The sequence below is a fragment of the Myotis davidii genome, unplaced genomic scaffold, assembly GCF_000327345.1.
Source record: "Myotis davidii unplaced genomic scaffold, ASM32734v1 scaffold120, whole genome shotgun sequence".
NCBI classification, from domain to species: Eukaryota; Metazoa; Chordata; class Mammalia; order Chiroptera; family Vespertilionidae; genus Myotis; species Myotis davidii.
The window spans coordinates 6325759-6350670 of record NW_006294778.1 but is presented as its reverse complement, the minus strand read 5'-3'; the positions used below and the strand labels follow the sequence as shown (position 1 = coordinate 6350670).

The following is a 24912-nucleotide window of genomic DNA, read 5'->3' as shown; positions in this document are numbered from 1 at the left end:
GAGGGATTACCAATTTGGCTCCTCAGTGTGCTCAGTGTAAAAGTCTGCCTCAGTCCCTAGCCCTCCGCCAGCCCATGGTTTTTGTTTGTTTCTTTCTAGAAAGGATTTCAGACATCTGGAAGGACATATGTACACAAGGTTGCCATGACCTGGTCCCTGCTTGCCGACCTTTTCATATTCTCCCTCCTAAATTTAAATTCCCTAAATGGAGTACACTTTCCCATGTCTCTGGTCTTTGTCTAAGCAGTTTCTCCAGTGCCCAAAATCCTCCCTGAGTTATTCACTAATTTTCAAATATGTATGAAGAACCTCCTCTAGGCCTGATCTAAGCCTTGTGAGTATAGCTTTTCAGGACCTTACATTCTATTGGAAGAGACAGATGGTTAACAAATAAACAAGTATAGCATGTCATAGGGTTGTAAGTGTTGTTGTGATTACTGAAGAGAGTAAGTGGGATCATGCCTGGACTTTCCTTTGTGGGTTGTTTTTTAAAAATACTAATTTAAATCTCTTCACTTTTGTCCAGCCAGTGTGGCTCAATGATTGAATGTCGACCTATGAACCAAGAGGTTGCTGGTTTGATTTCCGGTCAGGGCACGTGCCCCGGTTGTCCCAAATCCTTGTAGATCAAGGCTCTGATTACCACTCATCTCTGGGGCTTGTTGTGTTTGGTGTCACCAGCTGGCTCTATTGCTCTTGGATTCTTTTTTCTCCATTAAGACCAGAGGACCTGATTCCGTTTCATTAACCCCCGCCCCATCTCCAGCCTGCTCCTTTTCCTTCTCCCCTAATCTTGGTGAAGTGTGGGATTTGTGGTTAGAAAGTGGCCGTTGCATACTTCAGCACTTACATCTCTCTAAGACTTTAGAACACTGCCCACAGGCTGCATGTGGCCCACAGTGAATATTTTTGTGGCCCAGCCAATATTACGGTATGTAAGAAACATTTTAATAAAAATGTTGTAACTTAGTTTTTACAATATCCTGTTATACATAATTATTAATAACGAACTACAATGTTCGCTAATGACTGATTATTATAATCATGTTGTATTCATATCCCTTACATGCTTTACGTGCAGGCGCACCATTTCTCTCCACTAATACTAGCAGTGGATATTTTAGCAGCCAACTGCCACATCATTAGTTTTGGGCTGACTTGTTTGGTGTGTGCAACAGGAAATATTTCGCTTTCGGAGAACAAGAAAAATAGGTTTATTTGCGTTACGCTTATTAATTTATGCAGTTATTCAGTGTCTGGTAAGTTAATGTTCAAAAAAAAGCATTAATTTTTATTAAAATGTTTTATTTTATGTTAACGATGACTCATTTATTTCAGCCCTTTGTATTCAGCATGTCTCTATCATAATCAACCTATGTTTCTATGAAAATTGAAGCTTTTGGTTTTTTTTGTGGCCCACATAAACTTAAACCTTGTTTATTTGGCCAGTGTTAGCCTTTGAGTTTGACATGCTTGCTTTAGAATCTTTTACCTATATCAGGAGTCAGCTCAGCCAACTTCTGTACAGGGCCAGGTAGTAAATAGTTTAGTCTTGGTGAGCCAAGAGACACACTTTAGTAACTATTCTTGCTAAGGCTCATTGTTTTGCTTTGTTTGTTCTTTAACATTTAAAAATTGTAAAAACCATTCTTAGTTTGTGAATCACAGCAAAACAGAACCCAGTTGATATTTGGCCCATGGGCCATAGTTTGCTGACCTCTGCTCTACAGGATGGCAAAGATGTTCAATTGGACTGTGTAGACCTAAGCCACCTTTAAGCCAAGGCTTTTATTTGACAACTAGAGGCCCGGTGCACAACGTTTGTGTACTGTAGGGGAGGGGGTGGTCCCTCAGCCCGGCCTGTGTCCTTTCACAGTCCGGGAGCCCTTGGGGGATGTCCGACTGATGGCTTAGGCCTGCTCCCCACCTAAGCAGGCAGTCAGACATCCTTAGCACTGCTGCGGAGGTGGGAGAGGCTCCCACCACCGCCACTGTGCTCACCAGCCGTTAGCCCAGCTTCTGGCCGAGGGGCTCTCCTCCTGTGGGAGTGCACTGACCACCAGGGGGCAGCTCCTGTGTTGAGTGTCTGCCTCCTGGTGGACAGTGTGCGTCATAGTGACCGGTCTTTCCTCCGTTCGGTCAATTTGCATATTACCCTTTTATTATATAGGATTTGGCAGACCACTGGTGCTTAAGATAAAACATTATATCATAAATACCATGTGAACACACACTGTCAATGAATTAAACCAAATCAAAATTTATATTTTGACCCAATGCCCTTGGAAACTCACGCATGCTCTCCTAATTTCTGCAAAACCGATTGGTGAGGTTCTATAAATCTTAAGGTATGTTGCCTGCCTTATACATCTCCCTCTGGGCTATGCTGGGACCAAACCTTAGGTATAGATCTAGAAGCAATAAGAGCCCTGGCCCGTGTGGCGCAGTTGGTTGGGTGTTGTTCTGTGTGCCGAGGGGTTGGGGGTTTGATTCCTGGTTGGGGCACATGCCTCTGTTACTGGGGGCATGCAGGAGGGGGCTGAGAGATGTTTTGCTCTCACATTGATGTTTCTCTCTCTCTCTTCCTCTCTATTCCTCTCTCTCTAAAAATCAATAAAAAAATAAATAGAGGCAATGAGAAGAGGTTGGAGTGGATCCACTAACAGATTATTATGCAGGGAGAGGCTGTTTTCCTTAAGAAAGATCTGTCCCGGGTGCAGGAGGATTTTGTGGGTCCAGAATTTTCAGCTTTGTTTATGTCTACTCAGATGATCCCATCCCATTCATCAGAGTCACACTCCCTTCCACCAGCGCCTCACCTTAATATCTGATGCCTGGTGGAGCTGTTCACATGATTGGCACTGCACCCAGCAGTCTTGACAGTCAGGCTCTGGGCGTGGTCCTCAGCCACATGTGCTCTGCGACTGTAGAAAACAATGGATTGCTGGGACTGTAGGAGATGAGTGGCTTTGGACTTTGGAGACTTTCTAGCTTATGCATGCCTCTTTTCAACTGTATACTCACAGACTTCAATGTCTCATTTCCTTTTGTACATCTTCCAGGGATTTGAAAAGAAGCTGATAGTCTTTATAATCACTAACATCTTCATAGCATTTAAATGCCTCAGCTACTTGACCTCTCAGCACCTTCCTTTTCACCTGCACTGCATCCCATGCCATCACGGATGACAGCTTAAGTAACTGATGTCACCACTTGCCCTGGGCCATTAGCCTCCTATTTCCCTTGAGTAAGGAGGTCCTGCCAGCATTTCCCAAATGCGTGAGCAATCTAAAACCAGACTCCCACTTCAGGGTCTCAGTAGAAAACAGATAGCATGCTCAAATTAGGGTAATTTGAGGAGAATTTAATAAAGGGATAGAAGCTTGCAGCAGTGATGGGAAGGAGCAGTTGCTGGAACCCCAGATAGATGTAACCGCGTGGAAAGGGTTGCCAGAGGAGCTGAGAGGATCCTAGCTTGAGGGACATGGTCAGCACTTTTGACCTTTTCCTACAATATTCTGTGCAGCAAATCTCATTTTAAATATGCCTTATTTAAAGCCCCAGAACATCATATGACTCCTGTTTTAAAAGTTTACAACATAATTATTTCACTTTCTTTCAGCATCCTTATCATACGCTACAGCTGATGGAATTCAGTTAAGCAGCCTTGGTTGTCTATTGAAAAACGAAATGAATAGAGTGAGGACTTATTTTCCGTTTTCATTAATTTGTTTTACAGCATTGTCCTTAAAACATAACAGTTTGTCATTCATTACATTTGCAGAACTTTTTAAAAGCAATCTGTATCTTTTATTTTCTTTCAAATACCATCACAACGTAATTTATTTTAATCCCTTAGCCTGTGGGTCCCTTCTATCTGATGATTACTTTCATTTAAATTTTAATTAGGGTTTGCAAACCCCTGCTTTTAGATACTGCAGGACAATAAATAAACTCTTGTAGGGTGGCAGGATGATCCATAGTCCAGGAAATCAATATCTTCTGTATGGCTTAGTTCTAGGCAGAAACTATTTTCTCATTTATTCCTGAAATAGCTTTAGATTTCCAAAAATATAGAAGAGTTTATAAGTTAAGGGTGTAGGTTTACTGGTTCTAAATAAGTCTTCTCCACATGGTATTTTTGAGGTATCATTGTGATGTGTCCTATTTTTCTGGGTAATTGGCACATTTACTCTCCGCCTTCATGGCGTCATTCCTACCCCAGCACTAGGAGATGACATAAAACTCAATAGGTGGCACACGTACCTGTGAACATTACTGTCCTCATATGTGGTGCTTCCTCTGTATGGTGCTGTTAATTGTCCCCTAGAAATTCTTTTACCATTGTTGCTCCCAATGGTCTAGTAGTTCCATCCATAATTTTGTGATAACTGAGTTTTCGTATCACCTTACATCTTTGATGAGCTGTTCTTAAGAGAAGGTCATTCATCATGTGTGTTTTATTGAACGGAGAACTAGACAAGACAAAGAGCTGTTACATAATCCACTGCACCCATGAAACTTTCTAAGCCATGTCTAAAATGGTAGCAATTTTTTATTGTTGACAGTATTACAGATGCCTCCCATTTTCTTCCTTTTTGCCCCTCTCCCCTTAACCCCCGCCCCACCCTAGGCCTTCCCAGTACTATTGTCTGTGTCTGTGGGTTATGCACATATGCATGCAAGCTCTTTGGTTAAATTCTTCTAAGCCATGTTCTAAAATGGATAGCAATTATTAAGAATCAAACTCTGTACAAAATAAACTGCGTGTTGTTTGTGAGAAACCCCTGTCTCTCCAGGCCAAACTTTTTCATACCCTTTATTTACAGCTTGAAAGTCAGCTTTCCTACAAAGTGGGTTTTAAGACTGCTGCAGGCAATTAGCTGGTCCCAGAGCTGTGCCCCAGTGCACTTTGTATGCACTTCTGTTCCAGCACTGAACACCTCGTGGCTTATGTCGTTTTACAAGTCTTCCTCCTCCCGTAGACTGAGTGCCCTGAGAACACAGACTGCTAATTACTCACCATTCTGTGGGTAGGGCTGCTTAGTGCACGCGTGATGGCCCACTGAGTAAATACTGAGAGACAAGCTTAGCCGACATATCTTTGCATTGATGTGTAATTACCTCTAATAACTCTAATTACTGAGCATATGATGCATTGATGATGCTGTTTTCCTAGTCTCAGCAGCCAAATGTTTACTGGACTAACTTTTCCAGTCTTTTTTCATTTGCCCGTTTCATTTATTGAGCACCTACTAAATACCAAGCTGTGACTTAAGCTTTGAGAATCAAAGAAGAGTAAGACCTTGTCCTGCCTTGCCCTTCCTTCAGTTAGGAAGACAAAACAATCACACCACAACAAGGTAGATGCTGTCCCACGGCGGGAGCAGCGGGAGACAGAGCCGGCCAGGGCAGTTGAAAGATGCTCAGTAGCCCCCAGGGGAATGAACGGGTGATTTTGAGATCAGCTCCATTTTCCCAGCAACGCTGGCAAGCCAGTCTAGTCAGGATCATTGGTTTATGTGTCCAAGTAACCATTTGCATTTCACTGTATGATGCAAAGTAATTACGAGGATTAGCTGCAGAATTAGCATTTACTTCATTTTCAGCTAAGCAAGTCCTTACAAAAGAAATGTAAGTCTAGTTTAGCTACTTTTTCAGCTTTAATGAATTAATGTTACCATAGAAGCCTTGTTAATGTGTGTGTTGATAGGAGGAAGACGCAAAAATGACCTCATTTGCACTTTGACTTATATTCAAGCAGCTATAATTTTATAAAAATGGGACACATTGGCTATCTAAAAAGTACTTAGCTATGTAATTTCTACATGTCGTTGAAAGTAATTGCCATTATCATAATCTAAATACTTCCTTGAGGTTCCCACAGGAAAGAAAGAATATTCTGTTCTGAGGCCTAAGGGCCTGTCCTTTCCATCATTGTTTTAATCGCCCTAACCGGTTTGGCTCAGTGGATAGAGCGTCAGCCTGCAGACTCAAGGGTTCCAGGTTCGATTCTGGTCAAGGGCATGTACCTTGGTTGTGGGCACATCACCAGTAGGGAGTGTGCAGGAGGCAGCTGATCGATGTTTCTCTCTCATCGATGTTTCTAACTCTCTATCCCTCTCCCTTCCTCTCTGTAAAAAAATCAATAAAATATATATTTTAAAAAATAATAAATACTTACTGAGTACCTACTATGTGCCAGTGAACAAAAAGACAAAAATCCCAAGGTCACTCTTAGCTTGACTCCTAAGTGAGGTCACACATGATAATTTATCACTGGAAAGATACCCCAATGGGCTCCTTCCAGCATCCTGAGAGTGTAGGGCCCTGAAGGCAAAGAAAAGAAGGCTTTCAGAGAAGTAGATAATTAGCTAGTAATTGGAAGAATTTAGACATAAATCTTCTCTGAACCCAGACCCCAAGCACTTGAGCACTATGTCATATTTCAGAGCTGTTCTAATTGGTGTAGATTCTGCATTATTCTATTCCCTCCCCCAGTGGTGAGCAAGTGAGTGAGTAACACTGGAACATGTATCTCAGCTTTTTCCTGGCATTAGCCAGAGATGCTGCTTCTCAGCTGTCACTGAATCCTGGCCTTTGGAATTACAAAGCAATTTTGTCCATTAAAGATTATGCTGATGTGGTGGGAAGCGTATTGCAGTTGAATACCAGCTCTCCTGACTACTGGCCCCGTGACTTACAGAACAGTCTTCAACATTTATTGAGCACCTATCATGTGCCAACCAGTGTGGAAGGTGCTGAGGAGATATTGATAAAGCTGACCCAGTCTTCTCCCCAAGAAATTACAGTCCAATGAATTCAATGAGGTAAATATATGCACAATGTTGTGTCCCACTCAAGGTGAGCACTGGATAGGTGCTAATTTATCTTTGCTTTCTCAATGCATTTTGTCCTCCATACCTGATGACACTTCTTGGTGAAAATATCAACACCCAGTGGGAAGTTTGTTCCATTTCCTGATCAGATACTAAGTGGTGGTGGCGGTGGGTCCCACTTATGTGTAAATATCCAAAGGTGTTGCCATTTAAAAATTGTTCCTAATCAACCAAATCAGAATCAACCACTTTGAATCAAGGTAGAACTGAGTTGACTGTCTCATATAAAAAATAACTTTTCCCTAAAGCAATAGGATAACACAAGTTACATAATAGTCTGTTGTCAACTTTGGAAGAGTTTTCCTGACAAGTGCTGCTCCCTAGCTGGCAGTTATTTTATTGTATGAATTTAAATAAAAGGTAGTAGAATTCTTCCAATTAGAGGAGCAACAAGAAGATTGAAGAAAAAAAAAAGAAGAAGAAGAAAGACAGCTTAAGGGACATATGTGATACCATCAAAGGGACCGATAAATACATTATAGGAGTCCCAGAAGGAGAATAGAGAGAGAAAAAGACAGAAAGTTTATTCAAAGAAATTTAAAAATCCCAAAGTTAGCAGAAGGAAGGAAATAACACAAATCAGAATAAATATAACTAAGAGCTGTTTTTTCTCTTTTATCTAATTGCTGTGAAACCCCTCTACTGAATTTTTCAGTTTAGGTATTGTATTCTTTTGCTCTACAATTTCTGTTTGGTACTTTTTAATATTTTCTGTATCTTTGTTGAAATGATCATTTTGTTTCTGTATTACTCTCTTGACCTCCATGAACATCTTTATGACAATTATTTTGAACTCTCTATTGGATAAATGTCTTATCTCTGTTTCAATTTTAGAGATTTATCTTGTTCTTTTGTTTGGAACATATTCTATTGTTTCTTCATTTTTCTTTACTCTCTGTGTTGGTCTTTTCATTAGAGAAAATAGCCTTGTCTCTCAGTCTTACGAGATTGGCCTTGTGTAGGAGATGAACCTTGTGAATCAGTCCGGCCAAGTTTCTCAGTCTATGAAATCTTTGTGATTGTTCAAATCACCAGCTTTGTTCTCAGTGACTCTTAGTAGTTTATGGTGCGCCAAGACCTGTCAGTGTCTCAAAGGGGAGGATTGCAGTCAACACCTAGATGAAGGCAGACTAGAAATCAGACTGTCAGGCATCAGCTGGGGTGCTTCAGTGTGAGCTATTATGGCCACTATGCCCAGTTCACTTTGGTCTCCATGAACAACATAAGAAAATTATTTTATTTTCAGTATAGTATTATTATTATACCTACCCACTAGACCATGTGAGCCTTTCTGTGGTCTATTGGAGCTCTGTTTATACACTTCCCCATTGTTACCTACAACCCCCCAAAATGTGCCCCTAACTACCACATTAGTTTATGAAAAGTTACATAGGTATTTTGCCATACCTTACCAAATAAAACGAGAGGAGGTTAAGTACAAAAGTCTATGAAATTTGAAGCCGTTAAGGTTAGAGATTTCAAACAACAAATATAAACTGTAAAACAATTGAGAGAGGGGGGGCTTCAGTTGGTCACAACACCTGACCAATGTTTTCCAAATACCTTAGCAATATTGACCTAAGCAAACTTCTTCTGTAAAGGGCCAGTAAATATTTTTAGCTTTGAGGCTCACAGAAATTTTGTCACAATGACATAACTCTATCATTACAGTGCAGAAACAGCCATAGACCATACGTAAACAAATGAATGTGGCCATGTTCCAGTAAAACTATTTACAGAAACAGGTGTGGGCCCGATGTGGCCCATGAGCCATGACTTGCTGATTCCTAATATCAGAGAAAGATCAGCCACTGCAGCAGATATTTAATGGCAGTGAATTTTGGAATCAATAGCCTTCAGAGGCATAGGTTTTTAAACAATATTAATGCCATGCTTATTTTCACTTCACCTCCTATTGATATCATCCCACATCTACTGAGCAAGGTACTTGCAAATTGTGGTTAGCTAAGGCTTGCAATATTTACATTGCTATGAAGTGGTGCATACACGATCCAGCCATTTGACTCAATATATTGAAATGTGATTTTAGGACGGTGCGGACTAAACAAGTTTTCAAAGATCATATAGGATGAAAATGTGTGAATATATGCCTTGCTTTAAGTTATCTCAGATCCTTTTGCTAAATAATTTTGCAAAGTAGGTCAATTCTACTAGTAAATAAACACGTATTTAAGAAAAATGGAATATAATTTTATAAAAAATAAAGGCATTTTAAGGGGATCTTAACAGAGGGATTTTCATTCATTATTAATTGTAGAGAAATTTAATTGTTAGCTCTGAAATTAGTCAAGATCAACTTGATAACGCAGATGACATAAATAGCCTTTATTGTTCCTTTGAAATAATCACTGTGGATTTGATTAAAAAGAGACATTTCAAAGTCCATGTAATTTAATGACATTTTTGCCCCCATTTTTCAAACACTTGTTAAACTGAGTGTCTGTAGAAGTACACTGTATGGCTAAAAATCTAATTGTACCATTTTAGCATAAAGCTGTAGTCTAAATAATTAGTAGGTTGTATTTTGGAATTTGTTTTGATACATTTTTAGACTTCTCTGAGTTAACATTTGTATTGTGGTCAGTTAAATTAAATATTGATTAAGGAAATTCAGAGAGGGCCAGCTTTGCCATCTGTCTCATTCACTGGCCCCTCAGTACGTTGCCTTGAGCATTCAGGAGGCTGTGCTGGCCCACTGTAGTGCGCATGTGCGTGGGACAGACCAGTGGACCAGCGCTGAGAATCATTATCAAGAATATTCATCAGCCTGGCCAGCGTGGCTCAGCAGGTTGAGCATTGTCCTGTGCACTGACAGGTTGCCACTTCAATTCCTGGGCAGGGCACATACCTGGCTTGAGGGTTCAATCCCCAGTCGGGGCACATACAGAAGGCAACTGATCAATGGTCTCCCTCCTTCCCTCCCTCCCTCCTTCCCTCCCTTCTTCCCTTTCTTTTTTCTCCCTCCCCTTCTCTCTCTAAGCATGTCCTTGGGTAGAGATTAAAAAAATATTGATCATATTAAGGAGATTTAGGGACTTGAATTAGTGTTCCATTGCTGTGGTAACAAATTGCCACACATTTAGTGGCTTGTAATGACACAAAATTGTTATCTTAGAGTTAGGAAGTTAGAGCTTCAGTCTTCCTGGGCTAAAATAAAATTGTTTGCAGGGCTGTTGTTGTTTTCTTTCTGGAGGCCCTAGGGGAGCATCTGTTTCCTTGCATTTTCCACCTTCTAGCGCTGCCACATTCCTTTCTTCGTGGTCCCTTCCCTGAGCCCACAATAGCATCCCTCTGACTCCAGCCACAAAAGGTTGTCTGCCTGTTTTAAGTTATCATTTTGGATTTCTTTTTAAATTTAAGTATAGTTGGTATACAATATTTTATTATATTACTTTAGATGTGCAATATAATGATTCAACATTTTTATAGCTGGCAGTGTGATCACTAATTTTAACGATCTGTCATGATGCAAATTTATCACAGTATTGCTCACTATAGGCCCCTTTACCTTTTTCACGACTCTCTCCTCCTCCTCCTCCTCCTCTCTAGCACCATCTCTTTAAGTCTCTTTTCCTATGAATCTGTTTTTGCTTTGTTTTTTTTTCTTCATTTGTTTTGTTGTATTAGATTTCACCTAAAGTGAAAGCATATGGTATTTGTCTCTCTGTCTGACTTATTTCACTTTGCATGATACCTTCACCATCCGTATTGTTGCAAATGGCAAGATTTCATTCTTTTTTATTGCTGCATGGTAATCCAGTGACAGAGAGAGAGAGAGAGAGAGAGAGTGAGTGAGTTGTGTGTGTGTGTATAAAAGTTATCTCCTTTTAAGGACTTGTGTGATTAGATTGGTTCCCCCTGGGTAATCCAGGATAATGTCTCCCTCTCAGAGTCCTTAATCAAATATGCAAAACCCCTTTTGCCATGTGAGGTAACATATTTACAGGTTCCAGAGTTTAAGGCGTGAACATCTTTGGGGAGCCCTCATTCTATCTACCATAGGTCCACAATTGTGTGTTTTTGATTCACTATCTGTGCTTCTTGTGCTCATTGCCTCATCTTTTCACTCTCCAGCTTCTTGTGTCTCAGTTCACTTAAAACAGTGGTTCTCAACCTGTGGGTCATGACCCCTTTGGGGGTCAAATGACGCTTTCACAGGGGTCACCTAAGACCATCGGAAAACACACATATAATTACATATTGTCTTTGTCATTAATCACTATGCTTTAATTATGTTCAATTTGTAACAATGAAAATACATCCTGCATATTCGATTCATAACAGTAGCAAAATTACAGTTATGAAGTAGCAACGAAAATAATTTTATGGTTGGGGGTCACCACAACATGAGGAACTGTATTAAAGGGCCGCGGCATTAGGAAGGTTGAGAACCACTGACTTAAAACCTTTCTCTTCTCAGTTCTTAACTTTTCAGCCTTCCTCAGCATGCAGTCCTGTTCACTACCTTCTGCTGAGAGCAATACTGCTGAGTAGGCTAACCAGGACTTGTAGGTTGGCTGTGTAGGCTGCCTAGGTTCAGATACTGGCTGTGACCTTTGCCAGTTACTCACTATCTCAGTACCATAATTTTCTCATCTGTAAAATGATGATAAAGAATGTGCATGTACCACATATGATTAATGTGATGATTAAATGAGTTAATATACTTACCACTTTGAGAACAATGCCTGTCACATAGTGCACCCTCAAGGGATGCTAACTGCCTTGTTGCTGTTATTTTGGTTACTCTCTTTGTAGATGTTCCCGCAGGTTTTATCTGTGACCTCTTTTCTTCAGAAATTACAAGCCTTTCTCAGAGTTTGAGCATTAATCTCCAGTTAAAGAACTCCAGCCAGAAACATTTCCAAACACCACACCTCCGTTTTTGGCAGTGCTTGGTGAACATTTTATTTGGATGTCTCAGGGAAGCCAGAGACCAAGCATATGGGAAGCCAAACCAAAATATCCTATTCATGTTCTTATTCCTTTTTAATCTTCAGATCCAAAATCAATGTTGATTCTTTCCTGTCACCTTTAAACATAAAAAAGGCTATCAAATTCTACAGACTCTACTTTTATTCTTGCCTCAATCTATTGCCCCAGTTAAAGTAAAACAGTCTTCTTAAGTTCCTGCTCTGATGATGTCCAACCCCTCCACCCCCAGTCTTGTTCACATAATGTCAGGGACTCCCCATAGCCTTAACCTGAAGATGCTGTTAGTGTAGCATTCAGAAGTTTTCTACAAATTTTAAATTCCATACAGAAGTAGGTTGTCATTATCATTACTTATAGTCTGAATAGCCAATGTTACTGCTCAGACACCTTAAGCATGTTTGACACTGGACACCTCTTCCTCTTCTCAGTTCGCTCTGTTTTCTCATGCTTTCATACCCTGTGCCTTTGCTGCCAGGAATGCTCTTTCTCTCCATCTCTGTCTGTTAGAGTCTTACTCAGCAGCCCAGGCTTAGAGGCAATACCACCTTCTTTGTGCCCTTTACTCTCTGAATCCTTAGTGCTTAACAAATGTTTGTTGAATGGATTAATCAATAAACAATTGAAGATCTCAAAAAGAACTCCTTCCCAAGGTATTAAGTTTAAACTATATACTTGCAATTGCCTACTTTCATCTTGTTCACACCCTTCACTGTCACCTATGACAAGACAGGTTTCCAGTTGTTTGTATGGAAAATAATACTACAATTAATAAATTAATAATACAAGAATAAATTGTTTTGCATAATCACAACTGTAGACCTACTTTCCCCCCACCTTGTATACTGTTATCATATGGTAAGTTTTATATCTTTTGTATGTCTGAACGGGGGTGGGGGGGTACATTGTGCCCAAGTCCACAGAACACAAGGAAAACCCCTAAGCTTTCCTGAGTCCATAGCTGTTCTATTTCCCTGAGTGGCAATGTAAAGGCTCAGGATGAGTTAAATATCACAGGATAAGGTAAAGTTAGGTTAGCCTTCAGAGTAGTGGGAGTGGGGGGGGGGGGGAGAAGGAGAAGATGACCCCAACTAACACAAAATGAGAAAGTCTTGGGGAATAAAGGTAAAAGTTAACAAACATGATGTTCCTGGGAGCCTTCCAAGGAATTTTCAGTGATGTTGTTGATTTATGAGGATGTAGAGCCATTATCTGTTAAAATTGAAAGAGATGGAATTCGAAGACTCTGATAATCAAGGTTCAGGTAGAAACACAATTCCAGGAAATGAGCAGATGTCAATAAAAGGAGATTTTATGTTGCAAAGGTTAAGGAAATGAAGGAGATGGTGAAGCAGCGTCTAACAACAGTGGAGAGTCTTTGCTCTGTCTAAAGAAACAAAGATAATGTTGACCTACTAGAGAGGGAGCTGTGGCAGAGGGGCCACCCCACAGGAGTAGACAGCAGGGAGGGAGCAGGGAGGAAGTAACACACTCCTCCTACTCTCCAGCCTCTGCTGGTGCCTCCCAGTGGCTGAGGTACCTGGAAGCCCATGAGGGAGCCTGGTGATGCAGTGCACAGGAGTCTGCTTCCCAGGGCACAGGGGGTGGAGACACAGTCTCAGTCCAGTCCCTAATTCAGGGGACAGATATGCAGACAATTACAATGCAGGTGGATAGCTTTGTGCTAACAGAGTGCAGGGAAGGGACTTGTCAGCATAGGGCAGTGCAGGTGAGGGGCTGGGTAGGAGGTTGGGAATGGTGGGGCTTCTTCAGAAGGGCAATGAATGAGTTGATTCTAGAAGAATGTGTTGAATTTGGGGTCTGAAGGAGAGCATTTCAGGCAAGAAGGAGGGTGGTTTTATTTGTGAACTTACCACTTATGACCAAACTGTAACCATTAGTACCATTCATTCCACTTTATGAAGACTGTTACTGGGGCTGTGTTTGTCAGTCCTCTGCTGTGTACCAACAACCCCAAATCTCAGTAGGTCAGATCCTGAGACCTTTACCTCTTCTGTTCAGGAGTTTTTGAGCAGTTGGTGTTTGAACGATCTTGGTGGGGTGAGTGGGGTGTGGCTCAGGGCTGCAGGTCAGATTTGAGGCTGTTCTGTGTGTCTCATTTTGGGTCTATGGCTGCTTGGAGCATGTGTTTTCCATGGTGATGGCAGAAGCACCAGAGACCCAGCCGAAACCATACAAGCACATTTCACATCTCCACGTTCATCCGCTAGCATCCCCGTGGTCAAAGCAAGTCATGATGACCAAGCCCAAGTCAATGGAGGGAATATATCTTCTCTCTTTACTTGGAAGTATTAATGGGTCACATAGCGGAGAAAAGGTAGGAAATCTGGGGACAGTAATCCAGTGACTCACTATGGTTTCCTGAAATGCAGTCCTTCTAGTAGAATTCCATAGCAGGGGCAAAAAGAGACTCTAAACCAGCCCCAGTTGTGGGAGAGAAAGAAGTTACAAAAAGTCTATAAAGAATCTAGAAAATGCCCGGAAACTGATCTCCAGCACTTTATTTGAAATCAAATCATGCTGGTTAAAAAAATCTTACAGGCTCTTGTTCTTTGGAATTCTGTAAACTCTTCATACAGACATTGAGCCAAAAGTGAAATCTGGGTAATCTGATATCTAGTCCTATCTAGCAGTTTTGGTCTCTTTTCAAAGTGCTTGGCTGCCAATGTGGCTTTAGACAAACAACTGTCACAACATTACAAATAACAGGGACTTGGCAGGAAATTCTTCCTGGTTTTGTTGTGTTGGTGTTGCCAGATCTGTGTAATGGCACAGTGCAGGAAGATTGAACAGTGGGAGGCACCGTGCACACAAGGAAGGTTGGGTGGTAGCAGATGCTGTCATGGGGCCTGCTGAGACTAAGCAGTGCTCCAGCCTCAGGCCTCCAGAGGGGAGATCTCTGCGTCTGTGACTGCGCCCTGCAACTCAGCCAGGCTCTCTTACCCGCCTTTTCTGAGACTTAAAGCTCCTCAGAATCTCTTAGCTCTGGGTCCACCTGAGCTCACCTGACTGAGATGGCACAAATCCTGCCCCCTCTACTGGGAACACACCTCAGCTAATGACAGGTGGGTTACACACTTACTATGTGCATTCCTATGTGTTCGTTTGAGTCTTTTTTTCTCCCTAGGATATGGGAGGCTATCAGCCTACTTTATAAATATTTTATAAAATGTTTTTGAACCAGCCCAGCCAGTGTGGCACAGTGGTTGACTGTGGACCTATGAACCTGTCAAGGCATGTGCCTGGGTTGTGGGCTTGATCCCCAGTGCCCCTCTCTCTTCCTCTCTGAAATCAATAAAATATCTATTCTTTTAAAAAATGTTTTTGAGTCAAATAAGAAAGGATAGTAGAAAAGCTCCAGAAGGATTGGAAAAGTAAATCAGATCTGAGAGTAGCCAGGAGAATTTTCACCTCCTTTCTCTTACTGTTTTAGGAAGAAAAAGTGCTGGATTTGTCCTTCACTTTGTAGCTAGAGCTGACAACAAGAGGAAGCTAGAAATAAATACCCCATTCCACAGATGACTTTTTTCTTAATTGGGAATGGGTGAGTCTTATGTTTGGCTCATGGTAGTGACATTCAAAACAGTGTTTCAGTGATTTGAAAAGTAATTTAACTAAGAAACGACAAGGGGAGTGATGCAACCCATAGACGTTATTGCTGCGAGTTGTAAAACAGTGACAGGACGACAAATGTTCCTGTGGCCCAGAGCTCTTCTGAATCACAGGAGTGACATTCAGTTGAAAGCAGGTCACTTTTCCAGGCACGTTTCTACCGTGCGGCGCAGCCAGAACTGGCGCCCCTTGGAGGGGCCAAGAAGAAGGAGCACCAAAAAATTTTATTCCATTGAGGAATATACTAACATTTTACATAGAATTTTGGAGACAGAAAGAAAAAATATGAGGAGCTTCAGATAAATATGAACTTTGTTTTCTGTTATCAGAATATTAATTATGTATTGTGTTTCTGTGGACTCATTGAATTTCTCAGGAGGAAACTCAGACCAAGTAGGAAAAGTGGGCTTGAAATTTAGGAGGCAGAGCAAAGCAGGATGCCTCTGGAGTTGACCACACAAAGATGACCGCTGGAGACATGGGGTGCAGAAGGCACATGGGGAGAGGATGTAGAGAAAGGGAAGGCCAAAGCCAAGACTTTGGGATATGCCCACAGAGTGAGGCTAACAGTGGCTCCCAAGTATATGTCCATGTCCTAATCCTCAGAACCCGTGAATGTGACTTTATTTGGACGAGTTTGCAGATGGGATTAAGTTAAAGATTTTGAGAAATATTATCCAAGTGGGCCTTAAATGCCATCACAAGGGTCCTTCTAAAAGAGAGAGACAGAGGGAGCTTAGACACACACCCAGAGGAGGAGGTGACATGACTATGGAGACAGAGATTGAAGTGATATAGTCATAAGGCAAAGAGCAGCATGGAATGCTGGCACCTACAAGAAGCTGAGAGACAAGGAACCCACTTTGCCCCCAGAGCATCTGGAGGAGGAAATACAGCCCCTTCAACGTCTTGATTTCAGAATTCTAGCCCCCAAGCTGTGATAATAAACTTGTTTTTACAAGCCACCAGAGTTGTGGTAACTTCTTCTTACAGCAGCCCTAGGACACTAATATCTCATCATTAGGAACAAGAGAGAAAAAGAATTTTAAGACAGACAGCAGAGTCCTGACCAGTTTGGCTCAGTGGATAGAGCGTCGGCCTGCAGACTCAAGGGTCCCAGGTTCAATTCCGGTCAAGGGCATGTAGCTTGGTTGCGGGCACATCCCCAGTAGGGGGTGTGCAGAAGGCAGCTGATCAATGTTTCTCTCATCAATGTTTCTAACTCTCTATTCTTCTCCCTTCCTCTCTGTAACAAAATCAATAAAATATATTTTAAAAAAAGACAGACAGCAGAGGTAATCATGCTAAATGCTAGAATCTAAGGGGTGTGAGAATGAAGAGTGAGTGGAAGTTGTCATTGATGTGATAGAAGCTAAAGGTGACAGCTAACTTGTCACCCAAGCAGCTCTGTGTTCCAGGCACTGCCATAAGAACTTGAGAGGTATTAATTCCTTCTTACAATTTTCTGAGATATAAGCTGTGGTTATCCCATTGTATAGGTGAGGAAATGGAGGCACAAAAAGATTCAATAACTTACTCTAGGAAAAACAGGTGATAAATGGAGTGACCAAGATGTAAACCCAGAAACTGGCTCCAGCACCCACATTTTAACCACACACTGTACTTCCCTCTTCTCCTCCCTAAAGGTGTGACTTCAGATCTTTTTATCATGTAAGGTAGATGATAGGTCTCAAGAAGATGTTTTGAGGTAGAATGGAGGGAAGATTAGGATCTTTATGTTACCTGGGCTCCATCTTCCCAGCTGAGTTGGAGAGAAAGTTGCCTGCTGACACCCAGTGAGGGAGCCAAGTCTGGCCCCAAGGAACCTAGGAAAGATGACAAGGGAGCAGTGAAACAGGAAGTATTGCATTCAATTTTTGTTGCAGAGGTAAACATGCGCAGTGTCTTTCCTTGACTGGCTCTTGGCCTTGTGCTCTGCCTGTGCCCAAGGAGTCTTTGTTTCACGTAGAATGTCACATGCAGGGGAGAAGGGGCAGAAGGGGGACTGTCACCCCACAACTCTGTAATGAATATACTTCATTCAGAGCCAAGGAAGGAATCAGAGATATATACAATATGATCCTTGCCCTTAGAGACTCTGGAGCTAGTTGGAGAAATGGGACATCCGTGTACTGGCAGGCGAATGATGACTGTACAAGGGCGTTGAGTGATAAGGTGATAAGGGTTAATTTTAATTAACTGGTTGTTAACTGTGGGCCAGAGGAACTGGAAGGACTTCCAGGTGAAGATTTCAGCTGCTGAAGGACTTTAATAGCTGGTCAAGAATCCAGAGGACACTTCAGCATGATGCAAAGGGTGGTGGTGGGAATAATAGCTCTGTAAGAGTTTGGGTCCAAGGAGTGCCAGAATACTATACCTTCCAAACCTTTCTTGACACATGATATACCATCCAACCCTACTTTGATAAATTATTCAGAACCACTACAGACTTAAAACAATCAGTCTGTGTTTTGCTATTTAATTCATTAGGCTACATGGTAAAATGGAAAGGAGTGGGGTTAAAATTCCAGTTATCACTTGTATGACCTTGGACCAGTAACTTCACCTCTTGGGCCTCAGGTTTTCCATCTGTAAAATGTACATACCAGTTCTCTGTCTTTTAGGGTTGTGCTATGGCATAAATGTGATAATAATTGATATCTAAGCACAGTGCCTAAAATGAAGAAGAAATTGGATGATGCAAGTTATTGGCTGACAATTCATTTCTGAAGATGTGACTGCTGAACTTTCTATAAGTGTTAATGCTTTCATATGCATGAAGTGTATGTTATGTCTTGTGTACTGTTTGTTTATACATCTCCCTCCTCCATGGACTTGGCCAGTGTATATACTCTGATGGGCCAGGCCCTTTATATGAACCTCTGAGAAGTCCTAATTCTTGGAGTACCTGAATGGATTTGCTCAGGTATCAGGGGTTCCTCCCAAATCCCCCTGTAATATACCCATTTTCCTCATATCCATCCTGTCTTGGTAATTCTCATGATTTTTTTAACATATCCCCAGGATCTCCATTATTATATATTTATTAAACATGGAATTCAACAGTTTCAAGTACCTACGCCATTTATTTCCACTGTGTAATTTTTATTCTCATTTGTCATTTTGTGTTTCTTTGAGGGGAATTATATAAGAGCTAGAAGTGCCGCACTGACTCACAGTCCTTGTCCCTTCAACCCAGTAATCCTCTGCAAAAGGGACAAGAAGAAATGTTTTGGGGAGAGCAGCCTATTTCATTTTCTCAGACTGAGGCTGCACATACTGTCTGATGTTGACTTAAAACATCTCTCCCAGACCTTTCATCTGTCACCTGTCTGCCTTCTTCTGGAATCTTGATGGGTCTACAGACGTTCATTTTGCAGCTCTGTGGAAATGTGGAGCACCCAATGGTGGTCGGGAGCACGGAGGAATGGAATAATACCAGGTTGATGCTGTGGTGTTAGACCTGCCCATAGAGACAGCAGGAGCTTAAGGACACACTTGCCCAGCACCTACACATAGAGCAGGACATGCATTGCGAAGGGAAGGCTGCCGGGTTGTCTCCCAGTGGGTCATCCAGCATGGAGGCCTAATCTGGGTGAATTTCCCAAGACCAAGGCTCAGGCTCACAACATGTGAGCTTGGAAGCTAGATCTTGGGGCCAGACACATAATAAGCAGTTCATGGGAAGTAGACGTGTAGAAGCCCAGGATCCCAGACTGCTAGCTGCACCGAAAACTTTGTCTGCCAGGTAGTCGGGAACACTAGTACCATTACTCCCTGCACTGGAGGCCACGTCCTAGTCTGAAGGCTATCTGGTGAGCACTGTCAGAGCGAGGGCACGTAGGGGGATAAAGGAGAGTGAAACTGTGTGTCAGGACAGTCTGGCTGTGTATTTGGAATTCTCGAGCTCTGAGGCTGTTGCCTGGATGGGCACTGCCCAGTTTGTCTCTATTGCATTGTTTGTTGGTTGTTTTTTAGTATGTGTTTTTATTGATTTTAGAGACAGAGAAAGGGCGAGGGAGAGAGAAATAGAAACATCAATGATGAGAGAGAATCATTGATCGGCTGCCTCCTGCATACCCCCTAATGGGGATCAAGCCTGCAACTAGGGCATGTGACCTGACCAGGAATCCAACTGTGACCTCCTGGTTTATAGGTCGACACTCAACCACTGAGCCACACGGCCCGGCTCTTGGTTGATTTAATGCAGTGGTTCTCAATCTTCTGACCCTTTAAATACAGTTCCTCATGTTGTGACCCAACCATAAAATTATTTGTGTTGCTACTTCATAACTGTAATGTTGCTACTGTTATGAATCGTAATGTAAATATCTGATATGCAGGATGGTCTTAGGCGACCCCTGTGAAAGGGTCCTTCGACCGCCAAAGGGGTCGCGACCCACAGGTTGAGAACCGCTGGCTTAATGCTTCCTTTATGCTGACCAAACCTCATTCTGATTTGAGTCATCCTTTCTTAAAGATTTGTTAGAATTTACAAATTGACTTGGGTCATATTTTTCCCCCACCTTTGAGAAATTTAAGGTAACTCTTTATACTTCTTGCATGACCCATTATTACTGATTTACAGTTTACCTCTGAGCAGGCTTTTTATTGCCCTCACGTCTGGGTTTTTAGTAGACTTCTCACTGTAGCCTTCTTCTACTGGTAATATGTAAATTTACTAATTTTACCCTGCCAGGCCTAGTTTACTCATCTGTATAAGGCACCAGATTAATTAGCTAACCACTAAAGTAATTTCTAACTTTAAATTCTTACCTTCAAGTTTCAAAAGATTTTCCTCTTAATAATAAAAAAAAAAAATCTGTGGTTTTGTGAAGCTTAGCTTTCCCCTATCAAATAGCATGATTCCTGACCAGATCCCCCTAGCTAGTTGGTATTAATAAGGCTGGCACCTTTCCTTGGCTTTTTTTTTTTTTTAAAGAACAGATCTGGATTCAGTCATTCATGCCTTTGTATTCCAGTTCCATCCTCATAGTACTTCTTTGGACAAATCAATCATCTTTCATATTTCATTGAGGCTTCTAAAATGATTTTCTAATTCTCTTTCCATCAGTAATTTATTAGCTGGAATTCTAGAGTGAAGAACTTACTCTTATTAACTATTTGGTTACTTTGAAATGTTGTTAATAAAGTAAAGGCAGGACAAATGCTTAATTCTTTCTCTTTATCGATTTTTTGATTAATGAATTGAGAATTTAGCACTTCCAATGTTGATCAATGTGTTTTTTTTAAATAACATCTTTTGAACTCAGAATTTGATATATTTTATATGTATCAGTACATGCGATCCATATTGACATAATCTGTGTAAATTGGTGCAATTCATATTGTTTTTGATGAGATTGACACAATGTATGGAATTTCCTTCAAACTATTCTGGCACCTAAAAGCAAACCATCAACAAAGGGAGTGATATAGATGAAAAAAGATTGGAAAAAATCCTTTCCTTTTTCAACTTTATGGGAAAATCTTCATATTTATTAAAGCTGGGTAATGGCTTCATAGGGTTCATTATACTGTTATTTTTAGCTTTGGATATGTTTGAATTTTTTCCAAATAAAATAGCTCTAGAAATACACATAATTCTAAGGTTATCAGAGGTATAAATCTGAATTTAGTCTTCAACTCTGGCCTCTACATGAATCCCCTGGAGAAGGTTCTTTGATTTTTATTGAAATTCCAGATATCCCAACAACAGTTCTTACTATTGATAGCCGCTGACAGCAGCATGCCAAATATGTGCATATTCTCCAGGATTTGGGAAAGCATTTTAATATTTGACTTCATTGGAATATTGGTAAAATGTAAATTGACTATCCCTATTCATAAAACTCTTGTCATGATATCTGAGGTTATCCACTTTTGAAAGAAACGGTGTTCAGTGAATATTGTTAGTGTGAAAATCAATTGGTATCACAATTCTAGCATCACTTGCATCCCTTAAGAATTTGAAGCTCAGTTGTTTATGCTCTCTGGACTTCATGATAGAAAATAATCTGGCATTTTAGCCTTTCTGAACTGACTTAGTCAACATAATGGTGCTATTTCTCATTCCAGGTTTAAGTTTATCTATTCATGGGGCTGAAAAGCGTTTGCAAATCCATCAACGGCGAAGTGTGGCAAGCCACCCAAGGTCACGTCGCCTGCCCGTGGTCAGGCATTCCTCACTCCCACCAAGTAGAAGGTCAATAAAAATGGAGGCAAGCTCTTCTGGAATCACTAATGGGAAAACCAAAGCCTTCCACCCAGGTAAGGCATGGGGAAAGTGCAGCAGGGACCCATGTTAGCAGCAATCAAAAACAGCCTGTGTTATATTTTCATTATTGAATTATGCTATAATTCCAATTAAGTTTGCTTTTTAAAAGAATCTTGTGTCTGTCCCTTTCTTCGCTTCAATGTCACAAGACAAGTAAGAGGAGAGAGAGAGCTTGATGTGTCAGAAAGGTGAAGGCTACGTTCTGCCGACAGTGGTAGAATCTAAATGAAGATCTAAGTGAATAAACTTGCTTAGTTCAAAAAAGCTTATTATACACTAAAACAAAAGAGGATTTGGCCATTTTCTTCATAATTTATTCTAGGATAGGCCAGGGAGAAGGTCAACCTGAGAATGCCCATGTTGAAGCCCAAGATACCTGGTTTGACTTGCCTATAACCTCCTAAGAGTAAGGCAGAAGATTGGGATTATATTATGTTTCAAGGCTCTTGGAAGCATTTTAACAAGTGAAAAAGGTTAAAATGAGTCAATATCAAAGCAAGTAGTTTTTTACAAAAAAGGTTTTATTTGCTTGTTTGAATGAGAGGCTCATTTAGGTATTCATTCAACCAATTTATTGAATGCCTGCCATATACCAGGCATTGTCTTGGATGCTGAGGAAAAATCACTGAACAAGGCAACTGTACTGTCTATCTGATTCTTCTGTGTATTGTCTGGGCAGGTGGCCACCAAGCCCCAACTAAAGCCAAGCCTCCATCTCTAGCCATGTCATGCCATTCTCTCTTTCTCTTTCTCTCTCTCTCTCTCTCTCTCTCTCTCCAAATGTATCTCTCTTTACTCCCATCCTTTCCATCTTTCCTACATTTTTAGGAGATGAAGGTCTTCCCAATGATATTGAATAAGCCTTCACCTGTGCCCTTGGCCACCCCTCCTCTCTTGAACCTTGCTCAGGAGAATGTGTCCTCTCATTCTCTTTTTCTTCCTCCCTTACTGCTGGTTCTTTCTCCTCGGGTTATTAAATAGGCTTAAGCTCTCCCATTCCTATCATATTCTGTTCCCACTTTCTCTTTCATTTACCATCTCTCTTGAAGTTTTCCTTCTCCTTTCTAAGCCAAACATCTTCTAAGGCAAAGAATAATCTACACCATTTCCTCTTCTCCCTCCCTCCAAGCCACTCTTCAACCTACCACTACCTGGTTTCTAGCTCCTCCACATCTTCTCTTGAGGCCCTTCGTGACCTCTTATAGGCCCAGTATGCCAAGTGATAGACTCTTCTGATGCACCAGACCAGAATGGACCACCACTCCTTCCCAAAACCATGTTCCCTGGCTCCCCCAACAGTCTTCTTTCTTGGTTCTTCTGTTAGTTCTTTGGCATACAACTTTCCCGGTTTTCCCATTTCCATCATCTCTCTCTTCTTCTTACATCCCATCCCAGTAGGTCCTTTACACTAAATCTAGAATAGTTCATCTCAACCCTGACCATGTCATTCACCTTGCTTGTCCTGCTGTCTGTAGGGTAAAGTTTAAACCTCTTAGCATGTTGAAAACAAGTGCCCTTCATGATTTAGCCTCTATGGCTTCTCATCCTTCATTTTTGCCTACCTCTGCCTTAAACTTTATATGCTGGTGTATCAGTCAGGATTCAACCAGAAAATCAGAACCAGTGAAAGATACATACTAGAGATTTATTACAAGGAATTGGCTTTCATGATTGTGAGTTCTGTCAAGGCAAGTCTGAAATCCATAGAGCAGGCTGTCAGGAAGGGCAGACTGGAACTCTTGGGTGCAGATGAAGCTGCTGTCCACAAGTGGAATTTCTTCTTTTTCAGGGAGGCCTCAGCTCTGCTTTCAAGGCCTTTCAGGTGATTGGATCAGTTCTGTTCAGATTCCCTAGGATAATCTTCCTAAGTTAATTTCAACTGATTTCAGATTTCTATCACAGCACAGCAATACCTAGTGTTCATTGAGTAATTGGGGACTGTAGTCTAGACAAGTTGGCACATTAACTAGACCATTAATCAGATTAATCAGACATCTAATCAGACTGACTTGCATTCAGCTCTTCAAACACCTGGTACAATTTCATGTCTCCCAACATTTGCTCATGCTGCTCTCTCTAGGATGCCTTGCTTTTGCCACATTATATTTTAACATTTTTTAAATTACCTGTCTCTCCACCATAAGGTTTTCAAGGATGAGAAGTCTGGATTATATATATATTGTATCTCCAATAAATATGAGTAGGGTAAGACTGAACTGAACCATCATTAACTATTTTTCAGATTATTACAATAGTTTTTTTTATAAACAAATTTTTCCAGCTTTATTGTGTTATCACTGACAAATTATAGTAGTTTTCTAAATTGTTCTACCTGCCTTTCTTTCAACAAATATTTGTTGAAGGCCTATCCTTCAAGTACTTGTGATACAGCAATGAAATAAACAAAGGTCCCTGACCTCAGAGAATCTGATAGGTAAATTATATAGTGTTTAGGAAGATAATAAGTATTATGGGTAAAAGGAAAAGTAGGGGAATCAGGTAGTAGGATTGCTTATTGAAATTTTAAATAAGGTGGTCAGGGTAGGCCACTTCGTGGAGGAGATGTGCAATCAAAGACTAGAAGGAGCACCCTGGCTAGGTGGTTCAGTTGTTGGAGTGTCCTCCCATACACCAAAAGGTTATGGGTTTGATTCCTGGTCAGGGTACATACTTAGGTTGTGGGTTCAATCCCCAGTCGGGGCACAGAGAGAAGGCAACTAATTGATGTTTCTTCCTTACATCAATGTTTCTCTCTCTCCCTTTCTCTCTAAAAACCAATAAAAAACATATCTTCAGGTGAGGATTAAAAAAGACTAGAAGGAGCCAAGAGAGCCATGTAAATGGGCAAGTTCATTACAGCAGCGGGCTAGTCAGTGGATAGAGCCTAGGATAGCGATGAATCTAGAAGTTTGAAGATCAGCACAGAGGGCCTGAGCCTAAAGTGAGGGGAAAACATCAGCCTAGAGAGGCCAGTGGGAACAGATTGGGCAGGGCCTTATAGTCCACGGTAGGGACTTTGAATCCTGTGTGAAATCAGAGCACTTTCAGAGTTTGGAGAAAAAGAATCCTATGATCTGACTTATATTTTACAAGTATCACTTTGGCTACTGTTTGAGAATACACTATATAGATAGAGAGTGTGAAAGGAGA

At 41.2% G+C, this 24912-nt stretch overlaps 1 protein-coding gene across 3 annotated transcripts in view; it reads left to right on the top strand.

The window, feature by feature from the left end:
• The window catches only part of ANO4 (anoctamin 4), a 241271-nt gene that overhangs the window by 57103 nt on the left and 159256 nt on the right, over positions 1-24912 (top strand). For all 3 annotated transcript variants that reach the window (XM_015567602.1, XM_015567603.1, XM_006769374.2), the window contains exon 2: positions 21564-21755. In XM_015567602.1, coding sequence (XP_015423088.1) covers positions 21701-21755 — 55 coding nt within the window. In that variant the 5' untranslated portion in view covers positions 21564-21700. The remainder of the gene's footprint in view (positions 1-21563; positions 21756-24912) is intronic.